The sequence below is a fragment of the Neodiprion lecontei genome, chromosome 4 (assembly GCF_021901455.1).
Source record: "Neodiprion lecontei isolate iyNeoLeco1 chromosome 4, iyNeoLeco1.1, whole genome shotgun sequence".
Taxonomy (NCBI): Eukaryota; Metazoa; Arthropoda; class Insecta; order Hymenoptera; family Diprionidae; genus Neodiprion; species Neodiprion lecontei.
Genome location: NC_060263.1, coordinates 37,788,175 through 37,807,309, shown reverse-complemented (window position 1 = coordinate 37,807,309; position 19,135 = coordinate 37,788,175). Strand labels below are relative to the sequence as shown.

The 19,135-nt window shown below is 40.6% G+C and overlaps 3 protein-coding genes across 5 annotated transcripts in view; 2 read left to right on the top strand and 1 right to left on the bottom strand.

Moving 5' to 3' along the window:
• Positions 1–8,007, bottom strand: part of LOC107225630 — a 32,568-nt gene extending 24,561 nt beyond the window's left edge. The window contains exon 1 of the mRNA XM_015666156.2: positions 7,606–8,007. Coding sequence (XP_015521642.2) covers positions 7,606–7,992 — 387 coding nt within the window. The 5' untranslated portion in view covers positions 7,993–8,007. The remainder of the gene's footprint in view (positions 1–7,605) is intronic.
• Positions 8,008–10,928: 2,921 nt separating this feature from the next.
• On the top strand, positions 10,929–14,691 carry LOC107225672 (dihydrolipoyl dehydrogenase, mitochondrial). The gene is made up of 7 exons (XM_015666211.2): positions 10,929–11,086; positions 11,923–12,211; positions 12,663–13,029; positions 13,188–13,532; positions 13,615–13,706; positions 13,826–14,151; positions 14,286–14,691. The coding sequence occupies exons 1-7, from the start codon at positions 11,045–11,047 to the stop codon at positions 14,349–14,351; spliced, it is 1,527 nt and encodes a 508-aa protein (XP_015521697.1). The 5' UTR covers positions 10,929–11,044; the 3' UTR covers positions 14,352–14,691.
• Positions 14,692–15,035: 344 nt separating this feature from the next.
• Positions 15,036–19,135, top strand: part of LOC107225645 (dedicator of cytokinesis protein 3) — a 33,547-nt gene continuing 29,447 nt past the window's right edge. For 2 of the 3 annotated variants that reach the window (XM_046737195.1, XM_015666179.2), the window contains exon 1: positions 15,036–15,305. In XM_046737195.1, the coding sequence (XP_046593151.1) occupies positions 15,269–15,305 (37 nt within the window). In that variant the 5' untranslated portion in view covers positions 15,036–15,268. The remainder of the gene's footprint in view (positions 15,306–19,135) is intronic. The other variant, XM_015666180.2, reaches the window with a different exon arrangement.

The window sequence follows — 19,135 nt, the reverse complement described above, 5'->3', positions numbered from 1 at the left end:
AAAGTTGATTCTTCAAAGAACGGTTGGAATTCAATGCTTACGCTCTTTGAAAATTCAAACGTAGGCATTTTGCGTAGGTTGGCCCGCCTGCATCGCAGACAAAAATATCGCTGAGGAAAGATTTGGCCGACCAATGAGATTTAATAATTTGGCGCATGCGCGGTTTATTTTCAAGTTTCAAGAGATTGTCCCGGTATGTAGGCAGACAACTTGATCAGGGACAGCGATTGCGGTCCGGTGGTTAGAAATTCCCCACAATTCATTCAACGGCGTACGAATTGCTAAATATTGACTTTTTTTCCCATTTTCACATCGTTATAGCGAAGTGATATTTATATACGGTATCGCTGGAATTTTCTTCGAAGAAATTGATACGCATTGCTTACAGTCTTCTCGCTATCGTTGTACTTATAGAATATATCCATTAGTAATTATATCCTGAGATGTTGCAGAACACAGAGTGACGAAAGATCTCGCAACTCAAGTATGCAATTATTCACCGAATTTCGAGATTTTCCATTGCGTGATTCCAACTGCACGTCGGAAAGTAGTTTCTTCGACGTGAAGCAGCTTTCCACAATTTAAGCACTCTGGTTTCCTCGTACAGCTGATTGCTTCCTTGCTGTACACTTTCGCCTTACACGCTTAAGAATTGATACTAATTGCGCGATATTTTATACTACTCGAACTTCTTTCGACGTGCTAAAAAACGAGCGACGATTCGAATTGCGTTGATTTATAAAAGAGTGTCTGTAATATCGAACGAATTTAAATGATCGTTTCATAGTGAAAATAGTTTTGCAACAGGCACGTGATTGTTTATTATATACGTACCTGTAATGAACGCGTTTGTATTCAATGCAGCAATCGGAAAGTCAATGAAACGGAAAAAGGATTTCGTTCTACACTGACAGCGACTGTTCTATTAACCCAGTGAACGAGTTTTCTGTTTCGGAACTGTAGGAATGGAAAGAAATCTCGTACGCATTAGACACGTTTTTTTTTCTCTTTTTTTTTTTATATTTCACTGGCATTTGACACTTTCTTCTTATAATTATTCAATGCGAATACAACAAAAGTTGGTCATTTTGAAAACCGTGACGATCCGGCGTCGCGAGAATCAGGTTCAAGTGCATGATACACTTCTTCGATGATCATATTTCGGAAATATGAGAAGCAATTTTCATCCGAAATGTCACAGTTAAGTGAAAACAGCAACGGACTTTAATTCGGTCAACGACAATTATTACTCCACAGTTTTCACGCAAGTCACAGCGATAATTTAATCATTTCCGCCACTTACTTAGTTTTTTTTTTTTTTTGCTGGCTTTTTGCAGCTAGAAAGATACACGTGCATACATTAAATTATTCATACGTATGCATGAATAAAAATCTATAATTTTTTTTTACCTGATAGTAAAAAACACTAACATGAACGCAACATCACTCTTACTCCTTTATTTCCGTTTCACCACTTCCGTTTCCTCTTTCCTCTTTACACAACGTTACGTATAAATACTTTACAGCTTATAAAGTATGTGAAAATTCTAGACAACTCGATGGTGAAAATTCTTCGAAATATTTATCACGAGTTTTATAAATAATACAATGTATAATTATAATTAAGAACTGATAAATATCAAGGAAAAATACATCTGTATTTGTAGAAGCACGCGAAGCGTAATGTAATATGTAAGCACAATGAACATATCATGGGGGCCATGAGAAAAGAAAAACATATCACATTTTCGTGCTCTGTGCAGCTCTGATGAAATAATATATCTCCCCATATTATACACAAACCGTGCATTGAATAAAAACAAATTCTTCTTTTCATTGGGTGGCATAGATGAGAAGGAAAGGGAGAGTCAGAGAATAAGAAAAATTAGAAACCCTTTATTAGACTCCAGGAGACGCAAGAACGATCACAAGACATAACGAAGTCGTTCTCTGCCTTTCTTGACTCTGGAATTTGATAACGTAACTATAATTCCGTTACATGATCGTGAGGTTGTTACTTTCTTTTTTGTTTTTTTTTTTATCTAATTTTTTTCATTTTGCGTAAAATTTCAACTGCGTAAAACGTGGAAGAGCAACCCGGTCGAATAACAGATTCGATGTTTGAAGTGTAAAAGCTTGCAGGCAAATTAGGAGTTAACGATTCGAATCGAGGCGGCTTTGAATTAGCAGCTTCGCAGAAACGTCGCAACGCGTATAAGTCGAAGCCTTGTTCCGACGGACTGATAGGCCAGGTTTAACGTTCGGCAAACTGCAATGCAGTGACTGGCTGCCGTATAAATCGCGGACAGATAAGTTATCTCCTTAATTAATTAATATTGCCCAAGAGAAATAGCTCCGCGGTGCTCTTATCTCCGTTATCCAATCCCTTAAATACCGCGCTCCGAGCGTCAATCAGCCCTGTGTTGTTGTATCCATAAGCCGGATCTCTTGCCTTTTTTGGTAAATTTTTAACGTCTGACGATATTACTGTATAATTATAATAGTCGGGAGCCGCCGGTCTGCGGTGAAAACTTAACGCCGATAATTATTATCCGCGTCAATAATACAACCGTGAGAAATTTACTGTCTATATTATTTTCGCCAGCTATGAACTATTTCCATTTTATTTACCACGATGGAAAAATGTGTTAGGTAATAGCTCGGGGTAAAAATTAAAAACGAATTTTCTACCTGCGATCGGAAAATCTGGCACGTGCAATAATATGCTGTATTCTATTTCATTATCTACTGAAATCCCGGCAGTTTTACGATAACAATTTTTATACATACACGGTTCAAATTCTCTGATCACTATCCTCGATTCTTGCGATCAATATTCTTTTTTCGGCGAAAGAAAACTCCTGCCTTATACAACTTAATTCACTTGCGGGCACACCCACGGTGTTTTATTATACCTGTAATATGTTTACCCGACCCACATTCGTTATTTGCGAAAAAATAATTTCGGTAGAGTGGAAATTGGCGTACAGTCGTTAATTAACAACGAGGCATCACGTGGGCGGCGATCTGTCGGACGGGTGTATCATAGGAGAAGGGACGGCGGGGGTGGATAGAGGAAAACGTCGATGGTTTACGAACTCGGCACTCCCATTAACCCCCAATGGGTCTTCACATAATACATTTACATAGCGCTGGTTATATACCCCAGATTTTTAACCCGTGTGATCGGAAGATTACGCGGATGACGTGATCGCGATTATTTGTAACCCGCGAGCATGTTCGACGTCCATATATCGAACGATGAACGCACCTGACGTCATTGACGTGGACACGATACGAATAGAAGTAGAAAAAGGTCAGCTGGTGAAATGACGTATTTCAATGAGAATTAGAATTGACGGATGCGAGCTTTTTTCCAAAATCCTCGAGTTATCTTATAATCCTAATAATCATTTTCTGCCCTTTTTTTTGTCCCATCAAGGCTGATCACATCCATCGGTCATCGCATTAGGTAATTAATAACCGAGTTCGTTAATTAGATAATAAATATGCTGTGATCAGCGACAAATGAAGTTTAGGAAAATCCGGGTAACCGGTCTGCCCGGTTTCGTGGTAAAAACATCATCATCATCGTCAAAGCGTTCGTTTTTCTGCATCCCCATCAAGGGTGATGGTACCTACACCTAAATGTGCGGTACATGCCCATATATTTATAATACCTTTTCACCTTCGCACATACCTATTCTCTAACGACTCTTCAAAGATTCCATCTCAGGTGGCTACTTCCGGGTCTCGCTTTACGCTAACCAATCTTTTATGCCCCCCCCCCATTGGTGGTTGAAAAAAAGCCTCGCTGTAATCTATCCTCTGCAGGACCGGAAGTGAGCCGTTGACACGTAGGCCGGCAAAAAACAAAGAAATATCGATCCCGAACCGGGTGGTATACCACCTGCACCTGCACAGAGTGGAACCCTCAAACGCCCTTAAGGACCCTGAAGAGAAAGAAGAGGAGGAACCTTGAGGACACGGGAGAGGAAAGAGTTGCGGGAGGGTCGACACGTGCACGTTCTACGTTTCACACATATCCAATATAATTCATGAATGTGTAGTACGCGAACCTTGGGTACCACCACATGACGGTACATGGGTACGTGCAAATATGCCGTGCGTTTCATTTGAATGATGCATAGACAGGGGTTACAGAAGGGGTTTGAAGTGAAGTTTTTGTTCTTTTTTCGAAAAATTGTTTCCTTTTATTCAGGAGCAGAATCCCAATGAGTAAAGGAAACTACGAGACTCCGCACTTGAAGTTTTCAAATGAGCTAGTCATGTCTGTCAGGCTGTCACTGAGTATTAGAGTGCTTATTAGATATATACAAGATAGTACCGAAGTGTCGAAGATGGTTTAGTAAAGATGTACATATTGTACATACATGTATTGTACAAGACGTCAATCAATTCAAGAAGCGATTTAATCCTTAGGTACTTGTAACTAGATAGACGGTGGAATCGAAATCTTTTATCTCTGAAAGTGCTTCGAATATTGAAGAAGAGAGAATAATAAAAGGCCAACTGTAACATTCGCGTATAATGAGGTATATAATACCTGCAGCTTACGATCCTTGCTGTCCAAAAGGTGTGCAAAAAGCGGCACGCAACGAGTCTCCGAAGGAACTTGTTTCGGAGGAGAATCTCGTGTTCCCAGATTTGCGTTATCGCGTTGAAGGAATTGAAAAATTTATCACTTGCCCGATACTGGACGACGATTTTTAAGCCAGCTTTATACAAATGCGTCATTCGAAGCTCCGTCTCCGGTTCGAAAACTGTTTAAACGCCACCGAAGTAAACAGCAGACTGACTCTCGGGGTCGACCTAACAGCTGGCCATCAGCAACACGCTGGTAAGCCGCCTCTTTACCACCACCTACAGCGATTCTCACACCGAGAAACTCCGGGGTGGGCTGTTTCCTGGAAGTCATCTTCATCGGGGGGATAGTGCAGCATGGCAAACCCTTGACGCACTACACGGTCCACGATAGATACGCTCCATTAACGAGACCAAAATCCCATTCGAATGAAACGCGGCCCGGAATCAAACTCGTTACAAGTCGCTGCATGCCCACATGTGCTGCACCAGTCCCCATTTCCCTGAACAAACATTCTACACCGTGATGATTTTTACATCCTTTGGTCCTAGTCGGTTTCCCACGTAAGGGATCTCGGCTTTCCTTGGTACAAACATTGCAAGAAAAGAGAAAAAAAGCACGCAAATGATTTTTTTTTTTATTTATCTTTTCTTTTTTTTCTCTCTTTTGACAGCATCCATTCGTTACCGTGTCACGTTTACGTTCGAGCAGCCTTACGTCGAAGCCGCGTTTCACTTAGACTCTCTGATCAGATTTCTGCCCGCTCTTCTCCGGCTCCTGGACTTTCGTTACATGACTTGATCTCGGTGGAATCTCGGCTTGATAGCCGGTGGAAACGCAGCCTTATATTCATACCTCGGACAAAGAAATGATCTCGTGCGAGAACCGGCTGCACCGGCATCGTTCTGCTGCAGGTTGCGCGGTGCAGCCTGACGTAGATTAGCCGGCTGCATCCCCTGGACCGTTTTTTTTCTCTGATTCTATATTTCTCTCTCTCTCTCTCTCTCTCTCTCTCTCTCTCTCTCTCTCTCTCTCTCTCTCTATCTATCTCCCGACGTGCTTTCCTCAGGCATTTAAGGGCATTCCAGGTATTCATCTTTGTAATAAACTCAGCTACTCCATCGAGCATCACGCTAATCCTGAACTGATCCTGCGGATGTGATGCTTCTGAACCTAGTGTTGATGCTGCTGCGATTAAAATAGTCCCGTTCATGATTTGTTCTATGATCCAGGCGCTTCATGCTGTGTGGAATGGTGTTATATCTGGTTGGATCACTCTTCAATGCCCCGAAATGCCCGAATTAAATTTGCAATTATACCTTCGGTGTTACCAGAAACCTGGGTACGATAGTAAGAAATTTACGATTCACCGGTACTTCGAGAAGACTTACGAAGGAAACGCAACTTTGATTTGCAGATTCGTGTCAGCAGCATGATAAGAATAAGCGGTTTCAGACTGGCCACGAGCCAGCCTTAAAACTTACCGTTCTTACACTGCCCGCGCCGGTTCCAAGTTCATGCAGGATAAAAAAAACGTATTATCTAATTTGAATTTCGAACTACAAATTTAGATTCGTGATTAAATATTTTAAAGCCCTCGGATACCATATTACACGAAAATATGACGATTTTTTTTAATTTTGAACCACTATAATGAATCTAACATTACAAATTTACAAAAACCCCCGCCTAACAATTACTACCATAATCGGAATATTTTTAGATTTTTTTCGACGATATTGGATCGCTATCTTCGATCTTGCAAATCTAACCTCAAATTCGTGATTAACGACCCAAAAAAACCTCACGTTACCAATTTTTATTCAAATCCATTCATCCATTCTCAAGATATTCTAATTCAGAAATAGTACCGTACCGATAAAAGCCAAAATCTGATAATTTCTAAGTGTGGAAAAGCCGCATCGATTGAGACCAAAATCATTAAAATCCGGTAACTTGTTCTCGATATATCATCGGTCAAAAAATTGATCACATACGTACATGCATACACACTCAAAACGTTCGAAAATGGTCGGGGGTGATACTTTCGACCTTGAAGCGTCGAGATCTACTGAAACCTGAACTTTTCATTTTCGTATTGATTTCAATAGCTTTTTTTTTCCTCTGAAACCAGATAAATGGGAAGTTAAAAAAGAGTTCACACAAGCTAACTTGATCCAGAGAGACTTAATAAATGGCCAACTAAATCAAGAGGATGCGATGGCCTCGCAAACGGTCGGAATCCATTCGAGTCATTTTGCGCATCCAGACATCTTCAATCAACTCAAGCACATACCCGTTGCACCCCTTGAACCACTTTGCATTAATCCAGTGGCAAGCAGTTTGATTCTCACGAAGTTTGCAACACGTTCGTTGAATTGTTATATATATGTATGTGCATTAACTACGCACGCGTCGAATCGAAGTTACTTCTAATCGAGTAGCAAAAACTCGCTGATATTATTACGATTTTTAGTTTTATCGTTCGTTTTCGTCGTTGAAAGAGGTTCGTTGGTAAAAACACGTCGGTGGAATGACGTCAACGGTGACATTATACCATCGTCGCTCTGCGACCAGGGCGTGTAGCTTTGTGTCAATGAAGCTTCCCATCGGGTTACGTACTTCGTGCTCTTTTTAGTGAACTTCGACACGCGATAGAAGACAGGCCGTTAAACGACCGCTTCACAACAACTCACCGGGCAGACACAACAGGTTGTTACTACTTCGAAACAATGTCCACCAAAACGAACCGACATGAGCTGAAGCTTATAGATGACTTTCAAAATGGATTACAATAAGATCCAAGACTTTCGCTTCGGAAGTAAAAACAGCTATGGAAACAACAGTGAGCAAATGGGTAACATCCAGGAAGGCACTCAATTCCGGTTAGTTTATTACACGTAACATACAGAAGTAATATATAATATCATTCCGTGAAAGTTTTCTACGAAATGGAAGAAACATTTGGCAAGGGGAGTAAAAAAATCCTGGAACCTTACCTCTTTTAGGATTTTAGACGAAGGCACTTTGGCTGCTAACTCTTTCGCGAAATCTTCGCTGTTCCAGGCGTTCCTCGATCCAATTTTATCGCATTGATCCGCCGACAAGTTGTCCTCGCGACTGGAACTGGCAGATGGGTTATCGTTTCGCGAAGGATCGATATCGGCGATCTTGATCGTTGGGTTTTTTTGTTTCTTCGAAAAGTCCGGGTCGCTGTAGCATTTTTCTAAACTCGCAACGCGCTGCAGAGCCGTCGGCGAGTTCGGAGTCGATCTGCTGGATGTCTGGAACTCGTTCCTCAGCAAATCCTCTGTGCTTTTATTGCGGATTCGCGGAGGATCTTGATCCCGGTACGCTCTCCTCTCGATCCTCGACATGTCGCACATCTTCGAACCCGTCTCAGGGATTTTGTACGCGTATGGAACTGCTTAATCGGAATATCTTACATCCGCTATTCGAAACACGTTTTTTTCCTAAATTTATACTAGTAAATAATACGGTAACTCGTTTACGGTCTGGATCGTTTATGTAAGTACGTAGTAAACAAAAAAAAAAAAAACCGGTATTATACACACCGAAATTATTTTATCCTCGATATAATAAATCGGAGCTGTTATAGCGCAAGAAATTTTTTTAGTCGGTACAAGGTTTTCTTGTTTCTTTTAAAAATATTTTATTACCTCAACATTGTACAGACATACGCCTTGCAGTCGTCGTTTACTTTCTTCACATCACCTGGTCCCAAACACTATAATATGCGAGTAATATAAGTCCACATGGCTCAGACTGAACTTTTACTTTACTTAAAAATGTTAACGGTCCTTATGGGTTATATTTACGCGCCAAAATCGAGCAGCATGTACACGACGCTCGTAAAATCGCGGTAAGTTTCGTAACGATTTTTTATTAAAAAGTCAAAAACGAATCATAATTTAAACGTTGGCCAGATCTTTCGTCGCCGATAAACGCGTGAGCTCTTCTTTTTTCAAACTGCACGTTAAATATTTTACAACCAATTATACGTATACACACCGTTTTCGAAATATCGAAGCGACCAATCTTCGACGGGTGTCAGCCGCGAATAACGCTGCACGTGCATACGCGACGGGGAAATGGGGCAAATGCCCTGCGAGATGGCCGTGCGTCATCCACGGGCACATCTGTCGCCCCTTTTCCCCTCGCCACCCCGCCCTGAAACCCTTCTGCAGTTTTCTAGGTGGTCGTAGACCGTAGTTCCCACCGCGTCACCCTATTCCCATAAAACGCGGTCCGCGGCGTCCCCTGCAATGGGCACGGAAAGCCGACTTTCAGTGACCGTCGACTTTGCTGATCAACCCCTCCGGCATTGCTTGGGATTTTTGCATATGGATTACACGCCTTGGCTTGGGTTGCAACGACGCCGAATGACGTGCCGGGCTCAATGCTCATGCGTCGATCGATGCGGTCGTCCTTTATTGACGCGGGAAAAAAACTACCCTTTTTAAATTTTACTCCATTGCGGGACCGTTTCAGCTGCGGCAGGACTCATTGTCAATGCAATTTTCATCGTGACTTGACACCCTGAGTTCACTCGGTGAGGAAATCTGACTCATGATGCGCTCTGACCGGTATGGATTAAATCGCTAATCTGAAGACTGAAGCAACACAATCGTAACTAATGGGAACGCCGCAAGTTTTTTTTTTTTTAAGCAGATAGACCATTTCCTTCATAATTAACCTGAATCGTGTAACTCGAAAAATTTAACAATGCACGCACGTATTTGTTTTACCTCAATTTTTTATTCTTATTAAACAATAGTGCTATGGATTTGAAGTAATTTATTCGGATTCTTGGTAAAAAAAAAAAAAAATTACAATCCGTTGAAATTCAAATTCTCTTTAGTTTTTGTCAAGTTTTCAGAAACGGCTTGCCATCCTCTTGACTTTAACGACGTCACGACAAACGCTCAGCTATATGACGGAGAGTCGGAGTATCTATCGAACGTCTGGACGCTAGCAGAACGTGGAAGATGACTACTGACGTCATCACATTCCAAGATCCTTAATCTTGTAGGATGCTTGTCACGCGATGACGTCAGCTTTACGACCACCTCGACGCATTTTTAATCGCAAATTCTCCCCTCAGACAACCACTCATCTGGTTTATAGGAACCTTAAGTAGCTATCGAGTGGTTGATTCGATTGAGCTTTTAAATTCTAGACTCTGAAGTTGGTTTCAGGCGTTTCATTGAATTCGTTAGATCGAGTGTGGTGTCGATAGAAGTGAAAAAAATATTGCGAAAACAGTTCTGATTCAAGTCAGTAACGCATGGATGAGAGTTACGAGACTGTTGTGGCAACATTGGGGGATGTGTTCCGAAATATGTTGCCAGTACTGTGAGTTTCACTTTCAAGAGAGATAGGAAATGGCAAAAAAGTCACACGAGTGACGGAGAGCGTCGATAAGGCTAATTTGCAGTGCTGACATTATACCTTTTTAGGAACACACAGCGCGCCTCAGCGAAATGAAAGCCACAGTCTGCATGTCACCCAATTGATTCGACGTCCGTTACGTGCAAGGTCATCGGATCATTCGAATATGAAATATTTTTGACATCCTTTAAAATCAAATTATTCTCGGAGTTCGATTGAATCGATAATCTATACGTTGAAAAAAAACTGTCCAATGGAATCATTTCCTGGTAGTTTCTTTTTCCGTTCCGTTATAATGCTCATCGATAGTAGCGTGAAAACCTCTTGCGTTTATTCGTTACTTCCGTCCTGTTCCTTAAACACATAATCTAGCGCGAAGTTTGCTGCATAATTTTCATCGTTAAATGTGCGTATACCATATTGTCTGCAATATAAAGGGGAAAGTACCGTTTTTCTTTGATAGAAAGCAGTCAATGAACCGCGTTACGAAAAACTTTAAAAAGACAGTTACGACCGATTTCCTTCACTGCGTTGAGCGGTAATAACTCGCGTGGTTTTTCGCATTCGCTTAAATACCCGCATGAGTCTTTTATTACACTGGGTACATCATGGTCTCAAAATCTCACTGGCAAATGGCTGACGCCTGGCCGCCGTAAATCAGATTTAATAAATTCAGCCGGATTCATCCGACTGACGTAATCAAAAATTGCGGACACTGGCGCCACCGCTCATCCGTTCGAGATTTAAATGCTACGCGGTGTGTTCACCAACCGATAACAACGCGACCTGTACTGCAGCCAGAAGTCGAGAGCCGTGATTGGTCGAAACGTTGGGACCACCTCGTCGCGGGCCAATCATAGTTCCGCGTGAAGTTGCGCAGTATCGAATAGCCCAAACCCGTATCGATATTCCAGCATTGAGACCATCTGCAACTTCACAGTATTCGGGGTTTTCCTTCTATTTAAGGTGTCTAACCCCTCTTTTTCCCCTGACTGAACCAACTTGTAATATCGACGAAGGGTTGCGATGCAGGCGAGCCTTTGGAACCTGGTAAACACGTCCGTTCGGGTGAGAAATTAAACGAGTATAATTCTTACGCAATTGTTATTTGTTTATTAAGGTTTCTGAATTTCTCATCGCCCACTTCTTCCTCTCTCCTTCGCATGTCCGTGAAGGGCAATCGTCTGCTAATAAGCCAAGCCATTGCTCTGCAATCCTGGTTATGTCATTTGTGTAGTTAAAACTTAACTCTTATTCGGCAGAAAATTATCTACCGGATCTATGCCAATTTTTGTAACACGATCTATCTATCCGACCCTTAATCAAATCATCCTTTGCTTAAAATCTACAGTTTTATCACTTCTTTCCTGAACTCGGGACTAGATATCCGGTCGTTTCCGCCTCCAATAAGGCGAATATCTTGACGATGAATTGTTCATCTTTTATGAAAACATCTACAGTATATTTATGAAAAAAGAAAACTACCGTCTTTCCAACTATTTTGAAACAATGAATAGTAAAGGTGCATCCTCAATTTTTTCAAAATTTGAATAGCTTTTCAATTAGATTTATTTAGCATAAAAATTGTTCCCGTAAATTGACGAATTAATTGTAGGAAAGAAAAAGTCAACCTGGATTGACATAATGTGAAGCATTTCTACAGCACATCTAGGTAGCAGAATATTGAATAAAATTTAATGTTCTCTTTATAAAATAGAAATAACGATCCTCATAACTTTGCTATTTTCTATTATTTACTTAAGAATTATTTTTCGGATACACCTGTGACACACAGAAGAAAATCGTGTCCTGTATTTATATACAAGACATTTATCTGTTCGATCATATTTACTTTCAAATTTCATCACGTTTTTTGAATAAATAATAAATTTTCTCCACACCAGCCGGCATGCGTCAAACGAGTTGTAAACCCAGTACTCTCGGTCGCTCAGCAGCGAAGGTATGCCAGCTCGATCGATGCTGACGTAGTAGTGATTGGATCAGGTCCTGGAGGATATGTAGCAGCTATAAAGGCCGCCCAATTGGGCATGAAAACTGTGTGTGTGGAAAAGGACCCAACGCTCGGTGGAACCTGCCTCAACGTTGGATGTATTCCATCAAAGTCTCTCCTTAACAATTCTCACTATTATCATATGGCACACAGTGGAGATTTGAAGGATCGTGGAATCGTAGGCAAGTAGTTTGTTAGGATTGTAAAGACTTGGATCATCACAAAATATTTGGCGTTTTTTTTAAACTTATTGAAAAAAATTTAGGAAAATCAAGGAAATTCTACACATTTCTAGATCATAAGTATGCATCTGTAAAAGATTAATATCCTCGAGTATTCTCACATTTAGATTTTGGTAACATCTGTTACTAGATTTGTTTGGGCCATGTCTGCATTTCATATTCTCTTATCCATATAGCTGATAACAGTATGTGAAAAGCTAAATTTGATATTCAACTAATTAAATTACAATAAAAAATTACGCATATTTAATTCTTCTATTTTGTAAGTTGAAAAAAAAAGAGGAAATACCTATTGGTATTTTCATATGTTGTTTTCGACTGTATGCAATAGTTTTGAAAATAGCAATGATTATTTGCAACACGACTTTATTTTACCTCGTTATGTTCACAGTCGAGAATGTCAAGTTAGATCTGGACCAACTCTTGCAGCAAAAAACGAACGTGGTGAAAGCCTTGACTAGCGGAATAGCTGGACTTTTCAAAAAGAACAAAATCGAATGGGTTAAGGGACATGGAAAAATAACTGGAAAAAATCAAGTTTCCGCACTAACACCTGACGGCAGTGTTGGTACTACCATAAACACCAAGAATATTGTGATCGCTACGGGCAGCGAAGTGACACCCTTCCCTGGTATCGAAGTCGACGAAAAACAAATCGTTTCATCGACTGGCGCGTTATCATTAAATCCAGTACCAAAACGATTGATAGTTATTGGTGCTGGAGTCATCGGCTTGGAGCTCGGCTCAGTCTGGCAAAGGTATTTTACCATTTTTCCATGGCAGTTATTATTCGGTACTGTAAAATACAACCCTCAAAATCTTGTAATTATTTCTTCATCTAAAAGCTTCTAAAATTCTTAATTTAACAAACAAGGAATACAAAGACAAAACTATATCGACTCATTCACATTGACAGGTTGGGTTCAGAAGTAACAGCCGTTGAGTTCATGACGTCAATTGGTGGTGCTGGTATTGACGGAGAAGTCAGTAAAACTTTACAAAAAATATTGGGAAAACAGGGTCTGAAATTCAAGTTGGGAACCAAAGTTACCGGAGCAACGAAAACCGGTGGTGAAATCAAAGTTTCGATCGAAGACGCCAAGGATCCGAGCAAAAAGGAAGAATTGGGTTGCGACGTGCTGCTCGTCTGCGTCGGCAGAAGGCCATACACGAACAATCTCGGCCTTGAAGATATTGGTATTGAAAGGGACGAAAAAGGCAGGATCCCAGTTAACAATCGGTTCCAAACTGTCATACCAAAGTGAGTGTGCGCTCTTCGTATCATGACTTCAGTTTCAAAAAAGGTGCTCAACTCAATGTTGATTTATTTTTTCGTTGTTTAGCATCTACGCCATCGGAGATTGCATCCATGGACCTATGTTGGCGCACAAAGCCGAAGACGAAGGCATCATCACGGTAGAAGGCATCGCCGGAGGTAAAGTAAAAAAAAAGAAAACTCCCCTTGGTCTACTGAAAAACCTGCAAACCAAACCGCAAATCGTTAGAATTCACCTAATTCACGGTAAATCCCAATCAAGTCGTGTATTTTTAAAGGCGCTGTTCACATCGACTACAACTGCGTACCAAGTGTCGTTTACACGCATCCCGAAGTCGGTTGGGTCGGCAAAACCGAGGAGGATCTGAAGAAAGAAGGCATCGATTACAAAGTAGGAAAGTTCCCATACCTAGCCAATTCTAGGGCTAAGACCAATATGGAAACGGACGGTTTCGCCAAGGTGTTGGCAGACAGTAACACTGATAAGATTTTGGGTGTTCATCTTGTTGGACCGTCCGCTGGAGAGCTGATTAACGAGGCTGTTTTGGCGATGGAATACGGCGCGAGTGCTGAAGACGTCGCGAGAGTCTGTCACGCCCATCCGGTACGTAACATACTTACCACTTTACAGACGGGTTACGTAAAACGATCCATACGTCTAATGGCTGTGATTACAAAGCGTATTTATCGTCAACCAGAAAGGAACGCTTAATTAATTTTTCCTTTGTTTTATTACAGACGTGCTCCGAGGCTCTCAGAGAGGCTCATCTCGCGGCGTACTTCGGCAAGCCTATTAATTTCTAAGAAATATTACACGGCAATAGTCCGAAGCGTTGTGAAGAAAGATCGTGAACGCCCCACTTGGGTAGTTCGAGTTGTAATAATATCGTGTAAGCAAGTCGTAATTAGCTAAAAGGCAATACCGTCAGATGAAAGAAGCAATGAGAAGACGAAAAAACACCAAGCAAAATAAAACAAGGTTGTAAATAAAGTAAATATCGTTACGCAATGCGGGATCCCGGGGATTCCGATTACGATAACCGACAGTTCTATTACTAACGTAATATCACACGAACCCCCATGTATTTATTAAAATATCAAACAATAAAACCCTATCTGCTTTTGCGAGCAAGTGGAAACCGTATCAAGGTTCAACAATGTAATAGCACCTCTATCCCTGATCGGATATCAATCAAATCGCAAACTCGCAAGTTTTAAGAACTCTTATAATAACTCGCTGTTACAGACAAGTTCAATTTTTTCCCGGAATATCATTCTTGCACAAAGTTCGAAATGGCGAAATTCCGTATTTGATTAATATTTGAGTGTCTTTAAGCAAAAGCGAAAGAAGTTTAAAAAAATCTTCAGTCATCACACCGTCGGACTATCCTGCGCTTCGAATTCCACGCACAAAGCGAATGACGCTGGTTGTTCGATGAAGCGAGGGATGGCAGCACGCGAGGATGGAATCGAATTGGATAAGCCAGTGCTGCCGCATCTTGGACCGCGAGTGCAACATCGTTGGACATACGGTTGATCCGAGAGCTGAACGGAGCCGAGGGGCAACTGCTGCGTGGTGTGTGGCAGCAGCACACACCCAATGTTTGTGTTTTCGAATATCTCGGGAGGGTAATATCGGCGTGATAGAATAACACGGTAGAAAAATGTTCGTAACAAGCTAGAAGTTAAAGGATGTAGCCTGTCCGATATCGAGTATCAAGATGTGGACACCGACAAAGACGACGAAGTATGGCGTTGGTAAGTCTAACAACAGTGCAACAAAACCTTGACGCGTTTCGTTCGTCTAATTCGAAACTGTCAAATAACGTACGAAATACGGACATACTGAGAGATAGATGGGCCGGATACGCCGAGCTGTCAATTGTTTTCTGTCTCGACGATCGCTGTCGGTATTATAGAGTTCCGTAATTAAAAATCCGCGAATCCAAATCTTCTCGCGTCCGTTTCTCATCTCCATCCCCTCGTTTCGCCGACCTACGTAACGATCTCTGCAGACTCAAAACCGTCACATCACCTCGTCCGGGCGGATTAGCCGCACGCTAGACTCGCGTGTGCGTAAATTTTCCCCGTGTGCGTATTCGTGCACGCGAGAGGCCCATTCATCCATTGATCGAACCTCTCTGACAAGGAGAGACGACGGCCTCTGTCACTCTTGAGGCTCGAATTATCATTGCAATTGCTCGAACTCACCGCAATTCATCACGACAATGTACGCGGCCACTCTCGCTCGAATTTAATACACTCGTACATCAGGCGGGACTTCGCATCGCTATCGCACACGTAATTGCGTTAATCATTTCGGTAGCGTGTGTTTTTCCGGGCCACGCGATTATTGTACTTGCCAGCTCGCGTGTCACATCGTGTTGAAGTTAGTAACATTACCGTGACGATTCATGAGGAAAAACCGTTATTTCGCGATTTTGGAACTGTTTGAAATTCGGTAAACCGCGATCAAACAAAACATACTCATATCTTACAATCTTGATTCCTTAAAAATCAATTTTAAACTAAGAAAATAGTGTTCTTATCTCAATGTTTCCTTACGATAAAGTTACTAACTTCAGTCTCGTCGCGTATCGATAATTGGCTATCTTACGCTACTGGAAAAACCACCGGAAGATTAAATTTTTCTGCTTATCCGCAGCTGATGAACAGTCATTGATAATAATCAGATTGTCAACCTGCTCTTAAATTCTCTATGCATATATCTCGTATCAAACGTGTCCTACATCGTAGTTCTGGGATAGGATGGACAGAAGTAGGTTTATTGTTAACCAGATAAGTAAGTAATCGTAAGGAGTGCATTTCTGTTCAACGGAATACTGCATGGGCAAGGTCAGGCACGATTCGTTATCGCTGATTCGTTGAATCTTGTTTACCCACTGAGTCAAGAGCTACAAGAGCTTGAAACCCTAGAAAAATAGTCAGGGAACTTCATTCGGAAGCTTCAAAGTCGCATTCAGGGTATTGACACGTCTATTCTTGTTTCCTTGACTTGATAACTGATATTTGCCTTCGATTCAACGGCGCTCTATTGCATCGACACCAAATCTTTTCGTTTTCCATACGAACACGTGAAAAAATTTGTATTACTCTTGTATAAGTCAACCGTGATTGTTGTTCGCGAAATGAAAATTCTTTCATTTCTTTGACGTATGTATAGATTAACAAACTTCAAGCTGAGAATCTGCATCGTCACTTGAGAGAATAACTTACGATCAGGTAAAAAGAATTGAGCAAAAAAAGAAAAGAGGAGAATACATTGCGTATACATATATACAACACGTCAGAAGAATTACGCAACGAATCCACTATACACGTGCATATTGCTTATACTTATATACCGTGTACGAAATATTCTCCCCCCCCCCCCCCAAAAAAAAAAAAAAAAAAAAAATTAGACCTCATCGCGTACACGTATAATAAATACACTCCGATTAAATCGCATCGTTCGCAAATGTTAATTATAAAATGCGTCGTCGAATTCCATCGCGTGTGGATTAATTGGAATGTGTATAATGCGCGTATAATATCCATACACCGCCGAAATGCGTACCGTGTAACAGCTGCGTGCCAACGAACACTTTTGAGAGATATTTTTAAACTTTCACGCGAAAATCTGCAGCGTACGGTAAAAGCGTAGTATCTGCAGGGCAGCAGCGAAGAGAGCTGGAGAAAATCGCATGGACGGACGGAATAATAGACAGGGATTGAAGATCCCCGGAATCGTTTTTAGTTCCAGGTTGGAGAATAACCGGGAAAAGTTTAGGGAATTATGATGGACGACAGTGACAAACGTACTTGTATTTTATAAGTCGGTTTCAAACTTTAGCTGTGCTTCGTAAATTCATTTCAGCTAACTTTCGTAAACGGTATATTTGTTCAATTTCTAATTGTTTGTACGAAACGAAGTTAATACTACGTGTTTCCAAGATCCAAAGTTATATATTCAAGGAGCTTTTGGTCATAAAAGCTGCCCAACATTACGAATAAGTTTCGTAGGAAAATGTCGGTGAATTCGGAATTTTTTTACATCGAAAAGTCGGGGAATTTTATTCGAACAAAATTGTCACCACCCTGAAATTCACAGTAATACTGCACCTTGTTTGAAATTCCACGCAGTACAACCGTAAAATTTTTCTCGAGGGAGGCAGATTTTACCCCGAGATTATATTTCCCCTGCATCGAGTTTCGGATCTTTTTCCTAAAAATTCCTAATTCAACAACGCTACGTTTTACCTACCTACCTTATTACATGTATATGATAGCTCCTCTCTCTTTTTCTATCTCTCTCTCTCCCTCTCTCTTTACGCCCAAGTTGTAATTCCACGCACGTGGCTACGTCCCTACGCTACGCGCCTTGCACTAAATACTAATTCGGTTAGCCACCTACAACGCGACGTTTAAACCGCACGGCGCAGTACGTTTAGTATCGTTATTCTATGGCACGAATACCTGCGAAGACTGTTGAACGTGATAAAAACCAGAAATCTCTTTTCGGAAGATTCGATGCATCCTCACCGCGTGGGTAAAAGTATGATAAAATATATGCTGAAACGATGTTATATATAAGAGGCGATTTTTGAGACGTTTTAGAAATGTTTATAACGAACGAAAGTCGACTTTTTTTTTCCCCAATCAATCACTTGGATAGAGATGAAAAATTTTACGATCATTTGTCGACTGAAGGATTGGCTGAAAAAATTACAGGATTCCAGATTAATCTGAGACTTTTGTTTTACCTGAATAAAATCGTGAATAACTGAAGAGATATTGTCGAATTTCTGGAATAATTGAAATTTTAAACACGAACTTTCTTGTCGTTTTTAATATTAGAGTTTCAGTGAAATATTTATAGCATACATCATGTGGCGTGATTCAGTTTCAAACAAAAACACTCTGACGTACCTGAATTTCGTATAACGAGGACTCGAAGAAAAAGATAATATATAATCTGAAATGGTAGATCAAACTTTTCTATTCTTTCATTATTTCAATTTTTATAGACACGAAAGATAGGTACACATATATCTGAAGAATTTCAATTTTTCATTTGAAAATTCTGAAAATGTTGGGCCAGTCTTGATATTCAAAATTAACGATATTACCTGAAACGATGAATCTTTTTGAACTGTGGAATCTAGACAGAGGCTGTCGTTATATCAATAAATAAAAATTTGCAAAAATTTACAGGTATATATATATACAATAATTCAGAACGTTCAATTGCACTTTCAATTTTCATCCGCAATGTTATTCTTATTTTGACATAACATTCTCGAAGTATAGTACAATTTTACTGTTCACGTAAATTCTTTTCTCCAACCTTTCTGCTCCCTGTAACGATTTTTCAAAGAAGCGAACCGCACAATACGTCCAATTTTTCATCTTTCAAAATAGAAGGTGGATAAAAAAAAAAAAAAAATCCGTCTGTTTCAACAAATGTAGAGGAGGTTTGACAAAAAAGAAAAACGGAGAAAAACTGGTTTTTTTTTTTTTCAACTGCACAGTTTCATTATTTTATCGCTTGACATCGTCCGTGGAGAAAAAAAAAAAAAAAAAAATGG